Source organism: Anas platyrhynchos, chromosome Z (assembly GCF_047663525.1).
Source record: "Anas platyrhynchos isolate ZD024472 breed Pekin duck chromosome Z, IASCAAS_PekinDuck_T2T, whole genome shotgun sequence".
NCBI classification, from domain to species: Eukaryota; Metazoa; Chordata; class Aves; order Anseriformes; family Anatidae; genus Anas; species Anas platyrhynchos.
Genome location: NC_092621.1, coordinates 55,434,505 through 55,452,584, shown reverse-complemented (window position 1 = coordinate 55,452,584; position 18,080 = coordinate 55,434,505). Strand labels below are relative to the sequence as shown.

The 18,080-nt window shown below is 43.1% G+C and overlaps 1 protein-coding gene across 1 annotated transcript in view; it reads left to right on the top strand.

The window, feature by feature from the left end:
• CPLX1 (complexin 1) overlaps positions 1-10,569 on the top strand; it is a 125,235-nt gene extending 114,666 nt beyond the window's left edge. The window contains exon 4 of the mRNA XM_072031364.1: positions 6,096-10,569. Within this exon, the coding sequence (XP_071887465.1) occupies positions 6,096-6,293 (198 nt within the window). The 3' untranslated portion in view covers positions 6,294-10,569. The remainder of the gene's footprint in view (positions 1-6,095) is intronic.
• Positions 10,570-18,080: the final 7,511 nt, after the last annotated feature.

Genomic DNA, 18,080 nt, shown 5'->3' with positions numbered 1-18,080 from the left:
GGGAATTCAGTATGGAGATACCCTGGGATAGCTATATTAATATCGTGTTCATTTTAACTTGTTACGGTTAGGACTTCTATTTCTGCCATGTCCACAAAGTTCAAATTTAATTTAATATCAGGTAAATTAAGTGGTACAGTAGCATGCCACTGAGACAAGTTTATGCAGAAAACAGAAGACTGTAAAGCTCTTTATACCATGTGAAAGTTCTTCATACCTAGCCTTTTCAGAAAAATCACAGCATATTGTGTAAATGAAAAGGGAATACTCAAAGTAGTCCCATCATTTTGAAGGTGAAGGAAAGGAGACGATTTTTCTCCACTACCTGCGATGTGCAGGGGGACAGCCTGCTCCACCAGGGGCCTCTCCCTGCACAGCCCGCAGGGGAACTGCTGCTGCCTGCCTGCAGCACCTCCTGCCCTCCTGCTGCACTCACCTGGGGGCTGCAGGGCTGCTTCTCACCCCTCTCTCTCCTAGCTGCTGCGTAGCAGCAGTCTGTTCCCTTTCTTAAATCTGCTCTCACGGAGGCCCAACCAGCATCAGCGATAGTCACAACTCTGGCTAGTGGTGGGTCCCTTTTGGAGCCAGCTGGGTCTGGCTCCTGGCTGACATGGGGATGGACTCTTCTCTGGGAGAAAAGCAGCCTTCCCCACTACCTTCCCCACTACCAAAACCTTGTCCTGAAAACCCAATATTCTACATGTGTTCTTGGCAGAAGGTTTCATGAGTCAATAACATGAAGATTGGAAGAACACCAGATGAGTGTTCCCTTTGGTAATGAAGAAGAAAGAATAGCATGACAAATAATAAGTGAAGCCCAACAGGACAGTTGAAAGAGAAATCTTTTTCTTATACCTGTGTCTTTTCAGTTTTCCAGATTTCTTTGATTTAAAAAGGAATTTCAGAATGAATCTGGTTAATTACAAGGATAAATCTTCTAATTGTAAATGGTTGCAAAGTTCCAGAGTAGGTGAGAATTCTTCAGCAGCTGAGGTCTCTAAGAAAAAGACATATTCAGGTCATGGTGACCCCTGACGTAGCAGGGTGGGCAAGTTGCCCTCTGATCGTCTTCTCTAAATATATATTTTCAACTTTGGCTGATAATTATGTTTTTGTTGTTGTTGTGGGGTGGAATGTGAATTAAATTTCATAGACAGGGCTGTGTAAGAAGAGAAAAGGTGTCTTGTAATTTGTATATGAAGCAAGATAAGAAACGTGCATTGAAATCTCTCAGATATCTTTCAAAAGCTCAACAAGGAAATAAAACAGCAGTTCCAGAGACGGCTGTATTGGCCACATCTGTTCATAGACTCAGCAACCACACAAAACCATGAATTCCCCGAAAAGAAATGTAACCAGCATCACTCGTATGCCAAACTTTTCCTAGAAATGTAAACTGTTAGCTGATATGCAGCTTTTTTTCTTGGGATGCAGACTGATGACTAATTTCAGGCTTCTCAGAGCGCCTTGGGAAGAGTTTTTTTCTCAGTGAAACAGCAACATTGCCAGTCATCCACGGTGAAGACAACCATGAACAATTCCCATCACCACAAATGGTGCAGAGCTGTGTTGTGGGATGCCTTTATGCACACCTCCAGATACCAACCATCCAGATGTAGCCACAGTAGAGGAGACTTGGGGGACTTTAACCACCTGGACATCTGCAGGAGGGACAACACAGCAGGGGATAAGTAGGTTACATCTGAATATCAGGAAAAACTTTCCCATGTGCCAGTGAGAGAGCACTGGCACAGGTTGCCCAGAGAGCTTGTGGAGTCTCCCTCCATGGACATCTTCAAAAGTCACCTGGACATGGTCCTGGGCAACCTGCTCTGGGTGTCTTAGCTTCAGTAGCGGGTTGGACCAGATGACCTCCAGAGGTCCCTTCTGACTTTAACAATTGTGTGATTCTGTGACTTGGTTGACAGCTGCTGGTCACAGAATCACAGAATCATAGGGCCATTCACGTTGGAAAAGACCTCTAAGTTTATCTAGTCCAACCTTTAGATGGGTCCTCCTAGGATGTGCTTTTCCACTACAGAATTCCATCTCTCAAGACCTTCATGGATTTCTCTTAGCAAAGCATTATAATATTTACCTGCATCCCGCTGCCCACTGTAGGCCTCACATGCACACTCTGTGTCAGCTGAATCTTGTGCTAGTCAGAGCTGTGAAGAGGTCAAGCTAGCCAAGGGAACATGGTTCCTTCTCTACTGAAAAGATTAAAGCATTCCTTTGTGTACCTTCCTTACATTCACAGAAGCTGACACTGCAAGTATGTTCTGCAAGACATGTCTGAAGCAAGCAGCAAGAGCACCAGTCCTCATTATCTGCTTGTCCATGTATTAGGAGGGAAGAAAATTGTGCAGTGAAAATTCCCAGTGATGAAAGAAGCTTTATATGTGACCATATAAAGTATATACATAGTGATGCATAGTAACTTATACAGACTTATAAAATATGCTAGTTCAACCATGGAAATAGCAGATACAATTATGTATGTTATGTTTGTTTAAGTTTGGAAGTGTGCAATATGATATGATTATGTTTAAATATTGCAACTGGCAGCACGTGACTATAATAATCTCAACAGCATACAATCACAGTAAATATTAGTAGGATAATGTTGTGATTATTTTAAGCTCCTCCAGATCCCCAAGGTCTTCCAAGGTCAGCAAGCCCACTCTGTTGGTACTTTTGAGTCACCATCCAGGGTACAGAAGTCCCACGGGTATCTTGTGCAAGTCAGTGGGTTGCGATGTTCACCTTAGCAGCAAGTTGTTCTCGGGCACCTAGATTCTCTTCTCTGGGTATCTTCTGCTGGTCCCAACCTGCATCTTTGGAGTTGTCTTTGTATTTTTCTCAAAACTCCATGACCGTGGCTTTCTGTATTTCCTTAGTTTCTCCAAGGAAATCACTTGATCCTAAGGAGTCAGTTCCAAATCTAACCCACAGACAGCCATTCATTTGAACCTTGATTGCAGCTGTCGTCCTGAGGAGTCAGCTCCAACACTGACCCAGAGATAAGTAGCAACTTTCCGCAGGTGTCTTAAATATGATGTTACTGAATTATTTATCCTGTGACCTAGATATTTGCTAGAGAGATTTGTTCATGTTTAGCAAGCAGTGGTAGCTTGTCATAAGTAATACTAAGTATATTTTTAGTGCTTTGACATTTTAGCTGCAATCGCACATTGGCTCATCAGTCCCCCTATTCCCTATTACCCTTAGTGCCATTAGAGTTAGATCTAATTTCCAGCCTGTTTCTGGATCTTGCACTTGCTTCGGCTTCCTGTGCAAAGCAGAAGTAATAGTGGAAGTAAGTTGTAGGTCAATGGCAGCCTTGTTAGCCTGCTTCTTTCCTGATGTGCAGTCAGTGAGTGGGGGGTAAAGTCTCCAACTGATGCCTGAGGACTCCACCCTACCGTTTTTTACCAACATATGATGCAGTGCAAACAATACTCATATAACAGCATAGTAAGGACAAGGTAGTTTAAAATGCTATTAACTATATGATGGCATAAATGAAGGTCAAGCAGATAATCACCAAATGCAGCTTCTGATATTAAACTTTGTGGGGCTGAACTTTGAAAAAAAGATGAAATTGTTCTCATCCTTCACATGTTTTGGAGGTAATGCAATATTCTCCCATCTTCAGGAATGCCAGAGAATGAAAAGAGTGGTGTTTTTTTGTTTGTTTGTTTGTTTTTGTGGTTTTTTTTTTTTTTTTTTGGTTATATATATACATAGATTTCAGTTATATATTGACTTAACAATTGACTTAACATAAAATATTTAAAGTGAAGACACCAAGATGCTTGTTTTAATTTTGTACCTGTTACTTCAGGACTCTCTCTAATGCAACTTCATCTGAAGCAATTTCAGTCCTAAAAAATACCATTTTATTCACCTGCAAATTACACAACATTACATTTTTATTATAAACAGCATTAAAAATTACCACCATCCTTAAAGTATAAGACTGAATAAGCAGTAAGACTGGCCATATACTGTAAGAACTAAGGGCAGTCACTGAGGGCCATTGAGCACTTGAGTGGTTATTTTGTTTTAGTTGTTTTAGTTTACTGTGCCCTGGATGTTTGTTCAACAAGTTCACAAGCTATAGAGTCCACTGGCCATGAGCTGGTCATTGTAATGAGACAGAGGATTTGGCAGCTGCAGAGGACTGGTGGGTTATTGTGATTTGTGCTGTCTCCACTACTTCTCCTGTAGCTGGCAAAGCAAAGTCATGTCCGTAGATAAAAGATGCTGGGAAACACCTGGGGACATTTACCTGTAACTTGAGAGGAACAAGTCAGCCATAAGTGGTCTGCAGGCTTGCAGCATGTCTCATTTCCCCTGCAGTGCTGGCTACACTATGTTGGATCTTCTTTTTTAGTGTTCAGCCCTGTGGCTGCAAATCAATCAGATGGCTTCCTTTGCCTCAGATCATCATTTGTCTTGAGCATCTCCCCCATGAAATCTGGTGTGACTGGCATCCACTGGGTATAAAAATTGTAAGATAAATGTCATTAATGAACATTTTGGCTTGGAAGAACTGATTTAGAGAACTAGCTATTTTTGAAGTTGCTGGTTTCAACCTTGCAGACTGTCATCCTAAATATGAATGATGACTATTGATACTGAGAAAATACTGAACACTTTGTACCAACACAATTCTTTTATCTTTTTGAAATCATATCTAATTTTCTTTTCAGAGGTCCTTGTTCATACAAAGTGTTCTGCTAGCTTTTGCAGGGCTTAGATTGGCTAGTTACCTCACAGTTCCAGTATACTGAGAGCAATCTTAATTCATTTGGGTACTGTAATTAATATTTAGGCAGAAATAAAAGAGTGGCTCTTACACAGCAAGAGTTTTGAAGCTGACAGCTGTTATAGCAAAATTGAATGCCCTTCCCCTTCCTCACAAAGGTCAAATGCCTCTCTCGTGTAGCTGAACTGAAATAATTGTAAGTGATAAAGAAGGTAGCTTGCAGGTATCCTTGTTGCTGTAGATTTACATGTGACAGTTTGAGTTGATTTTATTTTCATCATCACTATTATCTCTAAAATTTTGGTGCAAACACTTTTGCAGAAATGTGTGGAGGCTGAGGAGTGATGAGAGCTGGTGGTGCAGAAATTATTTTCCTTGGACATGCCTCCAAACTAGAAGTTGGAAACAAAATCCATGTCACTGTGGGAGCAGGGATACTACAGCACTCCTCTGCTCAGTCTGATTCACTCAGGCATATCTTTACTTTCCCATTAAATCTAGCATTTTGAATATAAAATCATAAAATGAAATTCTGGTTATTCATGCAAAGTCATAGTTGCATGCCTTTAATTCTCAATGGGAGTGGCAAATTTCAGGTATCCATTATACCTGCAGTCATAAAGATGTTTCTCTCTAGACAGGGTGTCAGCTTTACTCCAAGAAGTGTAGAGTTTGGTGTGCACATACAGTCAGAGTTTCTTATGAAGGTTTGTTTTCATTGAGATGTCTTTCTGTCCCATTTATACCAAAAGAACAGGGATGGGCTGGTATAGAAAATCTCTCACATGAGAATGTCTAAAACTGTCATCTTTACTGCGCTCTGTCCTTTCTGGTTTGCTTTATTTTGTTGAGAATAGTTTTTTGTGTGTTTCTGTTTTGTTTTGTTTGTTTCTGAAGTTTTGCCTCATCCCTAATCCTTTACACTAAAATGTTGCAGATGGAATTTCAGAATCATTTCAGATGAAGACCTTGAGCATCAGACTTGGTAATAGAACAGGGTAGGTTCAACAGCAGCAGAGTAACAGCCCAAAACTCTATTAACACACACAGCTATTATTGTCTTTGTTAAACCCACAGCTATATAGTCCCAGATTCTCTGCCATGCTTGTTTCTGAATGATCTGAGCATCTGACCATCCTGTCTGGAGAGAGCCGCCCATCCACTGGGCTGCATATAGGGAAGAGTTGTTAGGACTGATAATTTGGGGGTCTGTGAAGAAACAAAAGCAGCGATGTGCATATGAGGCACCATGAGTGATGTCTGCCTTCATCTGCCATCCCATCCAGTGTGTGACTGACAATGTGTTCTCTCTCTCCTGCAGTATGGGATAAAGAAGAAGGAGGAAAAGGAAGCAGAGGCCCAGGCTGCACTGGAAGCTAATGCTGAAGGGAGTCTGACGCGTCCAAAGAAGGCGATCCCTCCTGGCTGTGGGGACGAGGAGGAGGAGGAAGAAGAGAGCATTCTAGACACAGTCATCAAATACCTACCAGGGCCCCTGCAGGACATGTTCAAGAAGTGATAGCTGCAGACTGTTAGATGGGCACTAACAGTACTGCAAAGGATTTCTCTTTTGCCCAATGGGGATTTACAATCTTGCCATCCATCACGCAGCCCTGCCCACCTCTATCCTCTACTGCTCACTAGGAGTTCCTTCGCTTCCCATTCCCCTCTGCCTATTCCCTTTCCCTCTTACCCCAGGACTCATCTATTCCTTTTTTTGTACATAGTCATATCCAGTAGATGCCTCTGAATGGATGTAAAGATTAAAAAGCTGCAGACTACACAACTTTTATTATAAGCCATAGTAATATGTATGTTAAATAAGGCAACTGTACATTAAGCATAGAAAAGGAACAACCTCACATGCATTTTGACCCAAAGCAGGAAGAAGTGTTCACTGAGTGTGAACAGTGGCCTCTTTAATTTTCTTTAATTATTTATTATTATTATTACTGATGATAATTATTAGTTATATTTATTACTGTTCTTGTTGATTGGGTCACACTAGCCATTTGTTGTTGACCACATCTGCCCTTGGAAATAATGTCTCAGTTCTCCCGTGGAATCAGAGCTTTTCAGTTTTAATTCCATCACTGGCATAAATAAGAGATTATTTGGAAGGTAAATCATGCATGGCTTACACAGCTGACATCACTCAGAACTGTGGAAGTAGTGAGTCATCTGCCTTCAGATGCTGGCAGAAGTTAAAATGCCTCAGAATCTAAGCAAGAGTCATGCCACTTTGGGAATTAGCCATACACTTAACTTGAAGGAGTAGATTTGGTCTGACAGGTGCCATACAGAGAGCTGGAACCACAGTGGGGTGTGGGGTGCTCTCTTAAAGGACCTTCCCACCCCTTTGAAGTCAATGTCCGAGAATTTTGGTCACTCTAATTAACTAAACTTCCTCTTTCTGCCTAGTGCTGTAGTCTGCAATCTCATTCCCAGCAGTGCTTTCAGGACAGACATTCGCTCTGCAGAATATTGTTACTGCTGTGTCCTGCCCACCCTTCTCTGCAGCTGTGGAAGAGAGTGGTGGCCTGAAGATATGGCCCTGAAGATCCTGAGATCTTACATTTGCCTCCTTTGTCTCATGCTAAGTTACTCTGCTGCCTTGAGGAGATGACTTATTTTTCTGCCCCATTTTCTCCAGCTGTAAAATGCAGGTTTCAGTCAATACCTACTGTAAAGGGACATAGTAAGGATGAATTGCACAATGCTCCTCTAGTGCTGTGCAGGAGCTAATTAGTATTATAACAGTGTGGGGCATCCATTGATTCTAGTAAGGTAGGAAAAAATCTCTCTATTATCTTGAAAGCCTTTCCTAGACACAGATGTTTTCCAGTACAGTGCTACAAGCACTGAGTAACTGCAAAAGAAAAGCCAAGTTCTACTGGAGAAGTTGACTTGCTAGTCCACATATGCAGTTGCATATACAAACAGACTTATTTTGAACACAGTCACTTACTAAGTTATCTGGCCTGTTACCTGAAGAGCTGCTCCTATGTTTTTGCATGTGGCCACATCTCTACATAGCTGCTGCAAGAGCATCACAGCATCCCTGTCTCACAATCTTGTAGGAGAATCGTTGTTTGCCTGGCAAAATTAGCATTGTTTCTCCCGGTCATGGGAGCAACATATCCTTCTTAAGTACCTGGAACAGATTTGGAAGCAAATATATGCTTTCTACTGACAACAAAAAGGAATGCAATCTGAAATACCTCATTATGTACCTAAAATAAAACATTTTACTCCAATTGAACTTCTTTACTTCACTTGTTCAGCACAACTGAGTTTAGGCAAAGATTCCAGTACTTCCCTGAATAAATTTTAAAAGGTATTTATCATCCTTTCAAGGTAGCAGAAGCATCATCGTTAAGGCTTGTTACCTTAACTATGTAAACTAATATGAACTAATGTGAACTCTGTCTTTTAGCACATCTCTAAGTAAGAAAAAGCTTTTATGATACAAAAGAAATATTTTTTGTCCTCCTCATCCATTTACTATTTGGGTGTACCAGCAGTCCTCGCTGCTTCCCAACTGGCTTCAGTCCTAAGGTTCTACTAAACCCAAGGTGGAGGCTGAGGATATTTCATCTGCAAGTCAGAACCAGCTGATAAAGAAGCAACCTGTTTCAAGTTGGATCTGCAAACAAGACACATTCAGTCTTGTTCACGCCGCCATGGGTTTTGCAGGGAAGACAGAAGGCAGGTTTTACTCTTTCAGATAATGTCGGTGGTTTTTTTTGCCCTAACTTTCATTTAAAGCAAGATGAGTCTCCTGCTAAGACTTTAATGACCCAGAACACTCTTTATCTCTTTATCAATGCTTGGGTATGGCACAGTAGTGCTGAGCAATTTATCATTTTCCAGGGAGAGTGTCCTGCTCACCCCATGCAAATTCAGCAACTACTAATTTCAGCCTGTTTAAGTAGACCTCAAAGAACTGAAAACTCCCCTGTCACAGAGGCAGCAGCTATTTTTGGTGCTCTGAGAGGGAACTAAATCCAACACCCCTGAAAAATAAAAGGCAGACAGCCAGGCTCTTTGCTTCAGCCACTCATTGGCAGTGAAATCTACTGACATGCCAACATCAAAACTTCCGAAAAACTCTGACAAATGTCAGTGGCCTATGTTCTCTAATATATAAGTAGAAGCAACATACATGTGCCCTTGCTGATAGGAATATATCTGTTCCTATTCTCCCCTGGCCTTGTTCTGGAGGAGTCTACAATCAATCAATCAATCAATCAAACAATCAAACAAGAAGATGAGCTTGTTCTGCTTTGCTTTGGGCTTTCTCTAAAACTTGCTTGTTGACCTTTCCCTAGCCCCCATCATGGACTCACCTCTTCATCCAGCCAGATACTGTCCCTGGGGTAGAATCAGGGTTTGCTGCCCAGTCTTCTATTTATTGGAGGGTACTGCCAGTTGTTGATTGTTGTTTTTCACAGTATCACTTGCACCTTGATGGACACATGTGTGCACATGTGTGTGGAAGATGAAGAAAAGAGAGAAGAGAGGGTCAGCAGGGATAGAAAGGAGGAGTATTTGGTATCTTTTTTTTTTTTCCTAAGTGCGCCTCAACAGCTGTGTCATTGACTGATTGGTCTAAGTCAGGATCTTGCATGGCCTGTGCTCAAATATCACAAGTAAGTAGTGGTATTTCTGCACTCAGAGTATTAAAAATAAGGTATTTTATTCTGTGAGCTGAGCTCCTGAGCTGTGGGAACATCCAGACCCAAACTCTGAAAAAGGCCATGAGAACTCTGAGCTGAGTTTAGTACACTGCAAGCTAGGCTCACAGAGCAGGAGGGACAGGAGAGGTGTCTTGTTAAGTAATGCTTGCTGAGTGTTTTTCATTGTGGGAGCTTCCCAGCCCAGCTGTGCCGTCACTTCTTTACCTTAGCTCTCCAGACTGACAGCAGCCCGTTTTTCATGGACAGCACAGAGCTCAGTCAGGTGTGAACTGCTGGTTTTCCTTTTATTTTTCCTTTTCTTTCAATAAACACCCGTGACAGAAGACCTACCACAGGTACGGGGCAGTTTTTACTTGTTTTTGCATCACATAACTTTTGGCACCTTGCATGAGTTCTGGGCTTCCCCCCAATTCATTCCTCCCTCCCCAAAATGCCTAAGCTACTCAGAACAGACTCAAAAGCAGGCACTGCCCCCTCCCTGGTGCCCACCCATTTCCCTTCCCACCCTGAACTGCCAACACGGTGCCTGACACCTTTGGCACATGTATGGATGTTAGAAGCATTGTCTCAGACACCTTCCCCCTCAGCACTCAAGCAGGTGTTGAAGAACTTAAGACCAAAGAGAAGTATGGTTCATTGTTTGGATTCTGAATTTCTCTTTGTCATTTCATGCCATTGTTTTATTTGCATCTCTGGTCTGTTCAAACTCAGGTAAATGAGTTTTGTTTGTTGCTGTTGTTGTTGGTTTTTCTTTTCTTTTCTTTTCTTTTCTTTTCTTTTCTTTTCTTTTCTTTTCTTTTCTTTTCTTTTCTTTTCTTTTCTTTTCTTTTCTTTTCTTTTCTTTTCTTTTCTTTTCTTTTCTTTTCTTTTCTTTTCTTTTCTTTTCTTTTCTTTTCCATTTTCTTCTGCTTTTTGTTATGTTTTGTTTGGGGGGAGGGTTGTTGAATAGTTTTTATTTACACTGAAAGGTCGGTGGCTACACACTGCAGCCGTTTTCCTCCACAGCTCCAAGACCTTTCTGGCTACTAAAAAAAAGTCAAAGGGCCTCCACCTTTTGGAGGGCGGATAATTGAGTTTGCCATTGACCTTTGTGAACTCACATATATCTTTAGAGAAAGCCATATGAAATCAGACTGCAATATTGATCATGAATGATACTCTTGTGTTTAAAATAAAACGAGATACGAGATCATGTGCTAGATCACTTTGGAGTTCCTCTGTCTATGTTTCTAGTACCGTATGTTGGCTTAGGTCCTTCCTAGCCCCTCTCCTTCATCAAGAAACACCATACCAATGCTGCTGAATACATCTTTTTGCCAAGCTTACTGTGCTAGAATAAGCGTTGTTAGAAATCAGCTGTTGTGACCTCAAAGTAACGTCTTATGTATCTGAAACTTGTCTGTATCCATTCTGAATATGTTATCAAGATACCGTTTCTTCATGTGCTGAGTTAGTAAAATGTTTCACTACCGCCATTAAAAAAATTGCTTGTTTTCTCTCTCTCTCCCCCTCTCTCTCTCGCTCACACACATGCACAGAGCAAAACTCAATCTAACAATGCATTTTCTAGTAGAAATGCTTCCCAGCGTTCTTTACGATGCATGCAGTACCCTCCAAGCAGCCAGATTATTTGAAGTAGAATCTTTGTGAATGTAAATTTCATTTGTTATTTGCCTGCTACTTTTTCCTGCATGATGTGGGTAAATGGTATGATGTTCTTTTTAAATGGAATCACAGACAATAAAAGAAGAAAAAAAAAACAAACAAACATAAAGGTGATTTCATACATTTTTCCAGTGCTTTCCTGTGAAATTCCTACCAGGCTACAGTGGGAAGTGAATGAAAGTAATGTTGCTGATGCACAAGTAGAACAGAAACATAACCGAGGAGAAACACGGACATTATTTTAATGGAGGTGTTTATTTAGTTATTAATTTGTCAAAAACTGATAAGATTTGGCATCTAGATATGAATATCACAATTTTAAAATAAGTTTTGCTATTACATATTTGTCTTTAGGAAGAACAGAGCAGCATTCCTGTGAACAAACTACAGTCATCTGACCATGGTTATGTGCAAGCATGTTTGAATCTTAAAATCAAAAGAGTGAAAAACTGATTTGCAATGATAACAACTTTACCACTGGATCCAGAACTTGTGATATACATAAAACTCACTGAGTGGCAACTTGCACACAGCTTATCCTCATTTTACTGCCTCAGGGACAAGTCAGAAGTTGTGATGTTCAGCATAAAACTACTGCATCACATTAGAAAAAAAGAAAGTGAAATAAACATCTCAAAGGAAATATTGATATTCTTTCCCATAGGAAAACTCTTCTTTGGCACTATTGCATGCATGAGGTGTTTTTTTTTGTTTGTTTGTTTGGTTGGTTTTTTGTTTGTTTTTTATTCTTTTAATTCATTTTTATTTTTACAATCAGAAGATACAACCACAAGGTTTTCACAGAGAATCAGCCCATATTACTTGCATCCCACAACACTTACTCAGACTGAGCCCAGTGCTGCTATGACCAATACATGCCAGCGTCACTGCCACCTGGGTTTGCAGGGGCAAGCTCTTTATTTGCTCTAAGCTCCATGTGAGATCTGTGTTTGAGGAAATTAACAGACCAAGAAGGTACTTTTCACTGGCTCCCCTAAGAAACAGCCAGCTTGAGGAACCCCCGTTCCCTGCACCGTGGCTTCTTCCCCACACATGTAGAGCATGAGACTTAATCTCAGGGTTCACTGTGGTGGTTTTACTTGGGTGAGCAGCTGAGCTCTCCACAGACCCCCTGCTCCACGTGGGCTCCTCTCCACGGGCTGCAGCTCTGGCCCGGGGCCTGCTCCTGCGGGGGCTTTCCATGGGCCGCAGCTTCCTCCAGGCCACATCCACCTGCTCCAGCGGGGGCTCCTCCACCCATGGGGGGGCTGCAGCGTGGAGATCTGCTCCATGGGGGACCCATGGGCTGCAGGGGGACAGCCTGCTCCACCAGGGGCCTCTCCCTGCACAGCCCGCAGGGGAACTGCTGCTGCCTGCCTGCAGCACCTCCTGCCCTCCTGCGGCACTGACCTTCGGGTCTTCAGGGATGCTTCCCACTCCTCACTCTCCCAGCTGCTGTGTAGCAGCATCTTTTTACCCCTTTTTAAATACGCTCTGACAGCGGAGCAGACAGCATCGCTTACTGGCTTGGGTCTGGCCAGTGGCAGGTCCCTTTGGAGCTGGCTCTGCTCTGACATGGGGCGGTTGCTGGACTCCTCTCACAGAAACCACCCCTGCAACTCCCCACTATCAAAACCTTGCAACGTAAACCCACTACAACACAGAATAATCTTATCAGAGCAGCAGGTTCCAGGAAGAGGGTTCAGATACCAAAGAGGGAGAGCAGCTGATTTTGACAGGCTTCAATCTGCAGTGGAGGTAAATTATTTCTGGAATCAACATCTGCTTTATTATTAAAAATATGCAGAAAGATAATTCCAGTAATTAGGCTGGTGCAATCTGCTTTTCCCCACTTTAAAAGCACACTTTGTCAGGTGAAACATTCTTGAGTGGAACACGAAGAAATCAGCAGGCACATCATGAGTGGTTATGGTGAAAAAGCACTCCAGTGATGGAGGTGCCGTAACTTCCAGAGTGATCTCTGTTCAAGACATTAGTTTTAGAATGCAATGTTCTGCCTGCTTACAAGCTCCCAGTGCTCACTGACAGCAATGGAGGCACAGACTACATTCTCGGGGAAGATATCCAACTTCCAGATGAAAAGCCAATACGACATTGTACGAATGCACAGAACGGCATAGTGTCATCATTGTGTACTGGCATACTAGGAGTATGCCAATTAAAAAATATCAGCCAGGATTTTTAGTACTCTCCAAACTCCTCCTCTTTCCATGTAAAACAAGACTATAACTGCACTTGGCTATTCCCTGTTGACAGTGGCTCTGCTACATCCTGTCTCTGGCGATTTTAGAGATGTCTTGAGATGGGCAGTGAAGCTACAACGTAAAAGGCAAATGGCTAGAGCATGTGATGTCACATACCCATACTCTCTTGAACTTTCAGTATTTAAAGGGATGCAGAATTCTGCTAGGTCTGTGGAATGGCAACCTTTTTTTTTCTTTCAGATTTTCTTAATATTTTCTTAATCATATTGTTCTGTTAGGAGGTCAGATTTAGCAGTATATTAGGCAAGCTCAGCTACTAGCTGCAGCAGCTAAGATTTTTTTTTTTTTTTGAGTTAGAAAAAGGCTTCTTTAAAACTTATGTGTCAAATGTTTCAGATGGGCTGTGAGTGATTTAGACCACAGCATGCAAAAAATGCCTGTCTAAAAATGTATTTCAGTTCTATTTCATTTTTAGATAAAAATAATTCTAAAATTCACACACACACACACAAAATCTTTCCAGTTTTTCAACTACTGGTTCTAGAAGAAGACAAAACCAAGCAAAGGCCAGGTTGCATAGGAAAGGAAATTGTGCGTTGATATGGAATTAATGTATTAAAACTATTGTGCGTTGATATGGAATTAATGTATTAAAACTATCTGTTCTATTTCAACTTCCACTTGATCAGTGCTGAAAACAGCCAGAGTATGTGTACAATCACTTCAAACTTGGTTATCTAAGCCATTGCTCTGAAGCCCACGCATGATTGAGCTGGGACTCTTTACTAATACGGTTCCTTAGACAGATAATCTGTGAATTTTCTGCATACAGGGACCCAATATCTAGCATTTGGCTTTTAAACTGTTGAAAATGAGACACCTTTCCAAATTTCTCTATCTTATCAACAGCTGAACAGATGCTCATCAGATATTCAGTCCTCAGCCACAAAGAATCCCCTTTTATTGTGAAGACTCAGCATGGCAAATCACAGTCCATATGTGAACATTTCAGATGTATGCATTTATAAATGAATAGATTAATAGAAGTTATCTCTCTGAAAAACATCTTGGTGTAGAAACTCACTTGAGAGAATTGGGGGAAAAAATCCACTACTTTTATTTTTTTTTCCAAATAACACTTTAAGAAATTCTAGCATTTCTATTGCCAACTGTTTTTGGACACACAGGTTACAGACTAAGAGCCATTTCTATTTAGAAGATTAAATGAAGAACTGGGTTTTACAGTGCTAAATGAGGATGAGATGCAAGGTGTGTGTTTTTTTTTTTTTTCATGTAATGTTAGGGAATATCATTAAGAAGCTCCTAATGATGTCTTGTTTCTCTCTAAAAACAAGACACTTCATCTTCTGTGTGACTGCAGCCATTTTTAGTGTGGAGGTGAGCCAAACTAGCTTAAAAAGCTATGGCAAAGAGAGGAAAAATAAAATGTCCACTACTCTGTTAAAATCATAGGCTGGCAGATGGTGATTGCTCATGAGGGCTTTTTTAGGTCAGCTCAGCACAGCTCTGCACTACATTCAGGGGAAGAAAAATGAGAGCATTTTAATGGAAATTTCCTAAGCAGGGTGTATGAGTTCTCTCATTCACTGAGATTGTGAGGGTTAGGTTACAACTACAGGAGCACTAGTCATGAACAAGAACAGGCTGTGGAGAACCATACGCATGCACAGCACAAAGAAGCACACCGCCCAGTTATTAGAATACTTGAGAAGCCACAACTACAGTGCTCCCCATTTTCCCACAATGGTGAAGTGAGGATAAATATAATGATACTGATGCCTCTTTGAGATCTCCCAATAAGAACCACCCCAAAGCTGTAAGAGTTCTCTATGTATACAGACTTTTCTAAGGACTCTTGCAACACATGTCAACATTATCCAAGGACCAAATGTCAGAAAGACTCTTGGGAGTGATGAGATTAAACAACTGAAAAAGATGCAACTTCCTAAGTTATTGTAGGCTATGACACCAACAAAATTACAGCAGACTAGGTGACAGACAGGTATTTAGATGTATTTATTGTTCAGATGAAAATCCATTTGCCTGCTATAAAGTCCACTACATACGTACATAAGTGCAGTGCATGGAGTCTCCCCTTAAACAGAATCACAGAATCATCTAGGTTGGGAGAGACCTACAAGATCATCGAGTCCAACCTCTGACCTAACACTAAAAAGTCTTCCACTAAACCATATCACTAAACTCTACATCTAAACGTCTTTTAAAGACTTCCAGGGATGGTGACTCCACCACTTTCCTGGCCAGCCCATTCCAATGCCTCACAGCCCTCTCGGTAAAAAAGTTTTTCCTAAGATCCCACCTAAAACACCCGTGGCACAACTTTAGCTCATTCCCCCTCATCCTGTCACCAGGCACATGGGAGAACAGGCCAACCCCCACCTCGCTACAGCCTCCTTTAATGTACTTATACAGAGCAATAAGGTCACCCCTGAGCCTCCTTTTCTCCAGGCTGAACAAGCCCAGCTCCCTCAGCTGCTCCTTGTAAGACTTGTTTTCCAGACCAGACCCCTCACCAGCTTTATTGCCCTTCTCTGGACCCTATCAAGCACCTCGATGCCCTTCTTGTAGCGAGGGGCCCAAAACCGAACACAGTACTCGAGGTGCGGCCTCACCAGAGCCGAGTACAGGGGGACGATCACCTCCCTAGCCCTGCTGGCCACACTGCTTCTGATACAAGCCAGGATGCTGTTGGCCTTCTTGGCCACCTGAGCACACTGCTGGCTCATATTCAGCCGACTATCAACCAATACTCCCAGGTCCTTCTCTGCCAGGCAGCTTTCCAACCACTCCTCTCCCAGCCTGTAGCTCTGCTTGGGGTTATTGTGCCCCAGGTGCAGGACCCGGCACTTGGCCTTGTTGAACTTCATGCAGTTGGCCTCAACCCATCAGTCCAGCCCATCCAGATCCTCCTGCAGAGCCTTGCTGCCCTCGAGCAAATCGACACACGCACCTAACTTGGTGTCATCTGCAAACTTACTGAGGGTGCACTTGATCCCCTCATCCAGATCATTGATACAGATATGAAAGAGGACCAGCCCCAGTATCGAGCCCTGGGGAACGCCACTAGTGACTGGCCTCCAGCTGGACTTGACTCCATTCACCATAACTCTTTGGGCCCCGCTGTCCAGCCAATTTCTAATCCAACAAAGCGTGTGCCAGTCCAAGCCATGAGCAGCCAGTTTCTTGATGAGAATATTGTGGAGAACAGTGTCAAAAGCCTTACTGAAGTCAAGGTAGACCACATCCACAGCCTTTTACTCATCCATCCAGCACATCACTTTGTCATAGAAGGAGATCAGGCTCGTCAAGCAGGACCTGCCTTTCATAAACCCATGCTGACTGGGTCTGACTGCCTGGTTGCCCTGCAAGTGTCACAGGATGACACTGAAGATAATCTGCTCCATGAGCTTCCCTGGCACTGAGGTCAAACCCTCCTACTATCACAGGCACAGTAACCTCTGGTGGTTGCGCTTTGGGGGCTTTCTGATGAAAGGCTCAAGGTTTTATTCATTTTGTACTTCTCTCCGTTTTGCATATGCTCAGTCATTGTTTAATTGCTTCAGCAGTTTTGACCTTTTACATACTCAGCTAACTTGGTTTAAGCTCTACTTTGGGCACCATTGTCACAACAGCATTGTTTCACGATGGTCAGGAGGCCTCTGTCAGTGCCACCATCAGGGGCACCCCAAGACCCTTCTGATATCACCCTCTGGCCTCACAAAAGGTCTTGGCTACAAATGCCCCGAGTGTGGCCCCTGCATCCAGTCTGGCTGGTGGGACTCAAAAGCTTGAGGTTCAACGGCTGGAAAGAGAGAGAGAGAGGTGGAGGTGTTGCTAGAGGCACACGCGAAGCCATCCTTGTTGAACACAAGCTATTGAGGTCCTTCGGTAATGTTCTCAAATGTATAGACATCTATGTACCTCATCCGTCCTAAGCGTAGTCCTACCAAGTATAACCTATCCTAAGTATATTTGCCATTCCAATAGCAACGTTTGCAAGCCATATGCAGAATGTTGACAGCTGCAGTACTCCAGACAACTTGGTTGAACCTAGAAAGCTAATGTCTCTGCTGCTAGAAGATTTTCTTCCTACTTCTATCCGCAGTAGTCCTGCTGGTGGCACTCGAGGCGTCGAGGTCCTGATGGCGACCCGCGAGGCAAGGGATGTGCTGAGAGCCGCTGGCTGCTGCTAAGCACCTGGCACCAAGGCAGCCTCCCCCAGAGGACGACAATCTTCACGTCATGGCAGCTGCAGGCACCATGAACCAGTGGACACAGCAGGAGCAGCCAGAGGAGGCTCCTGAGGACGAGACGTGCCGCATCTGCCTGGGCCAGATGACCAACGAAGCTCGCATCAACCCCTGCAGGCAATCCTTCTGCCTGGAGTTCATCCATCTACGGGCTGCAGAAAGAGACACCTACCCACTGTGCCTCAGGCACATCGCTGAGATCGTGTGCCTGCCTCGACAACCCCGCGGAAGGCTGCAGCGCAATGCACGGCTGGGGCAGCAGCGGCGGAGGAGCCCCTCAAGGTACTGGTCCCACAGCGTCTCGCCCCAGCGCAGGGAGCGCAGCCCCGTCAAAGTGCGACAGCTCATCCGCAGCTGCTCCTGGCACACGGAGCAGGACAGGCACAAGCTGCCACCATCCCTGCGGTTTGCCGATGCTGAGGAC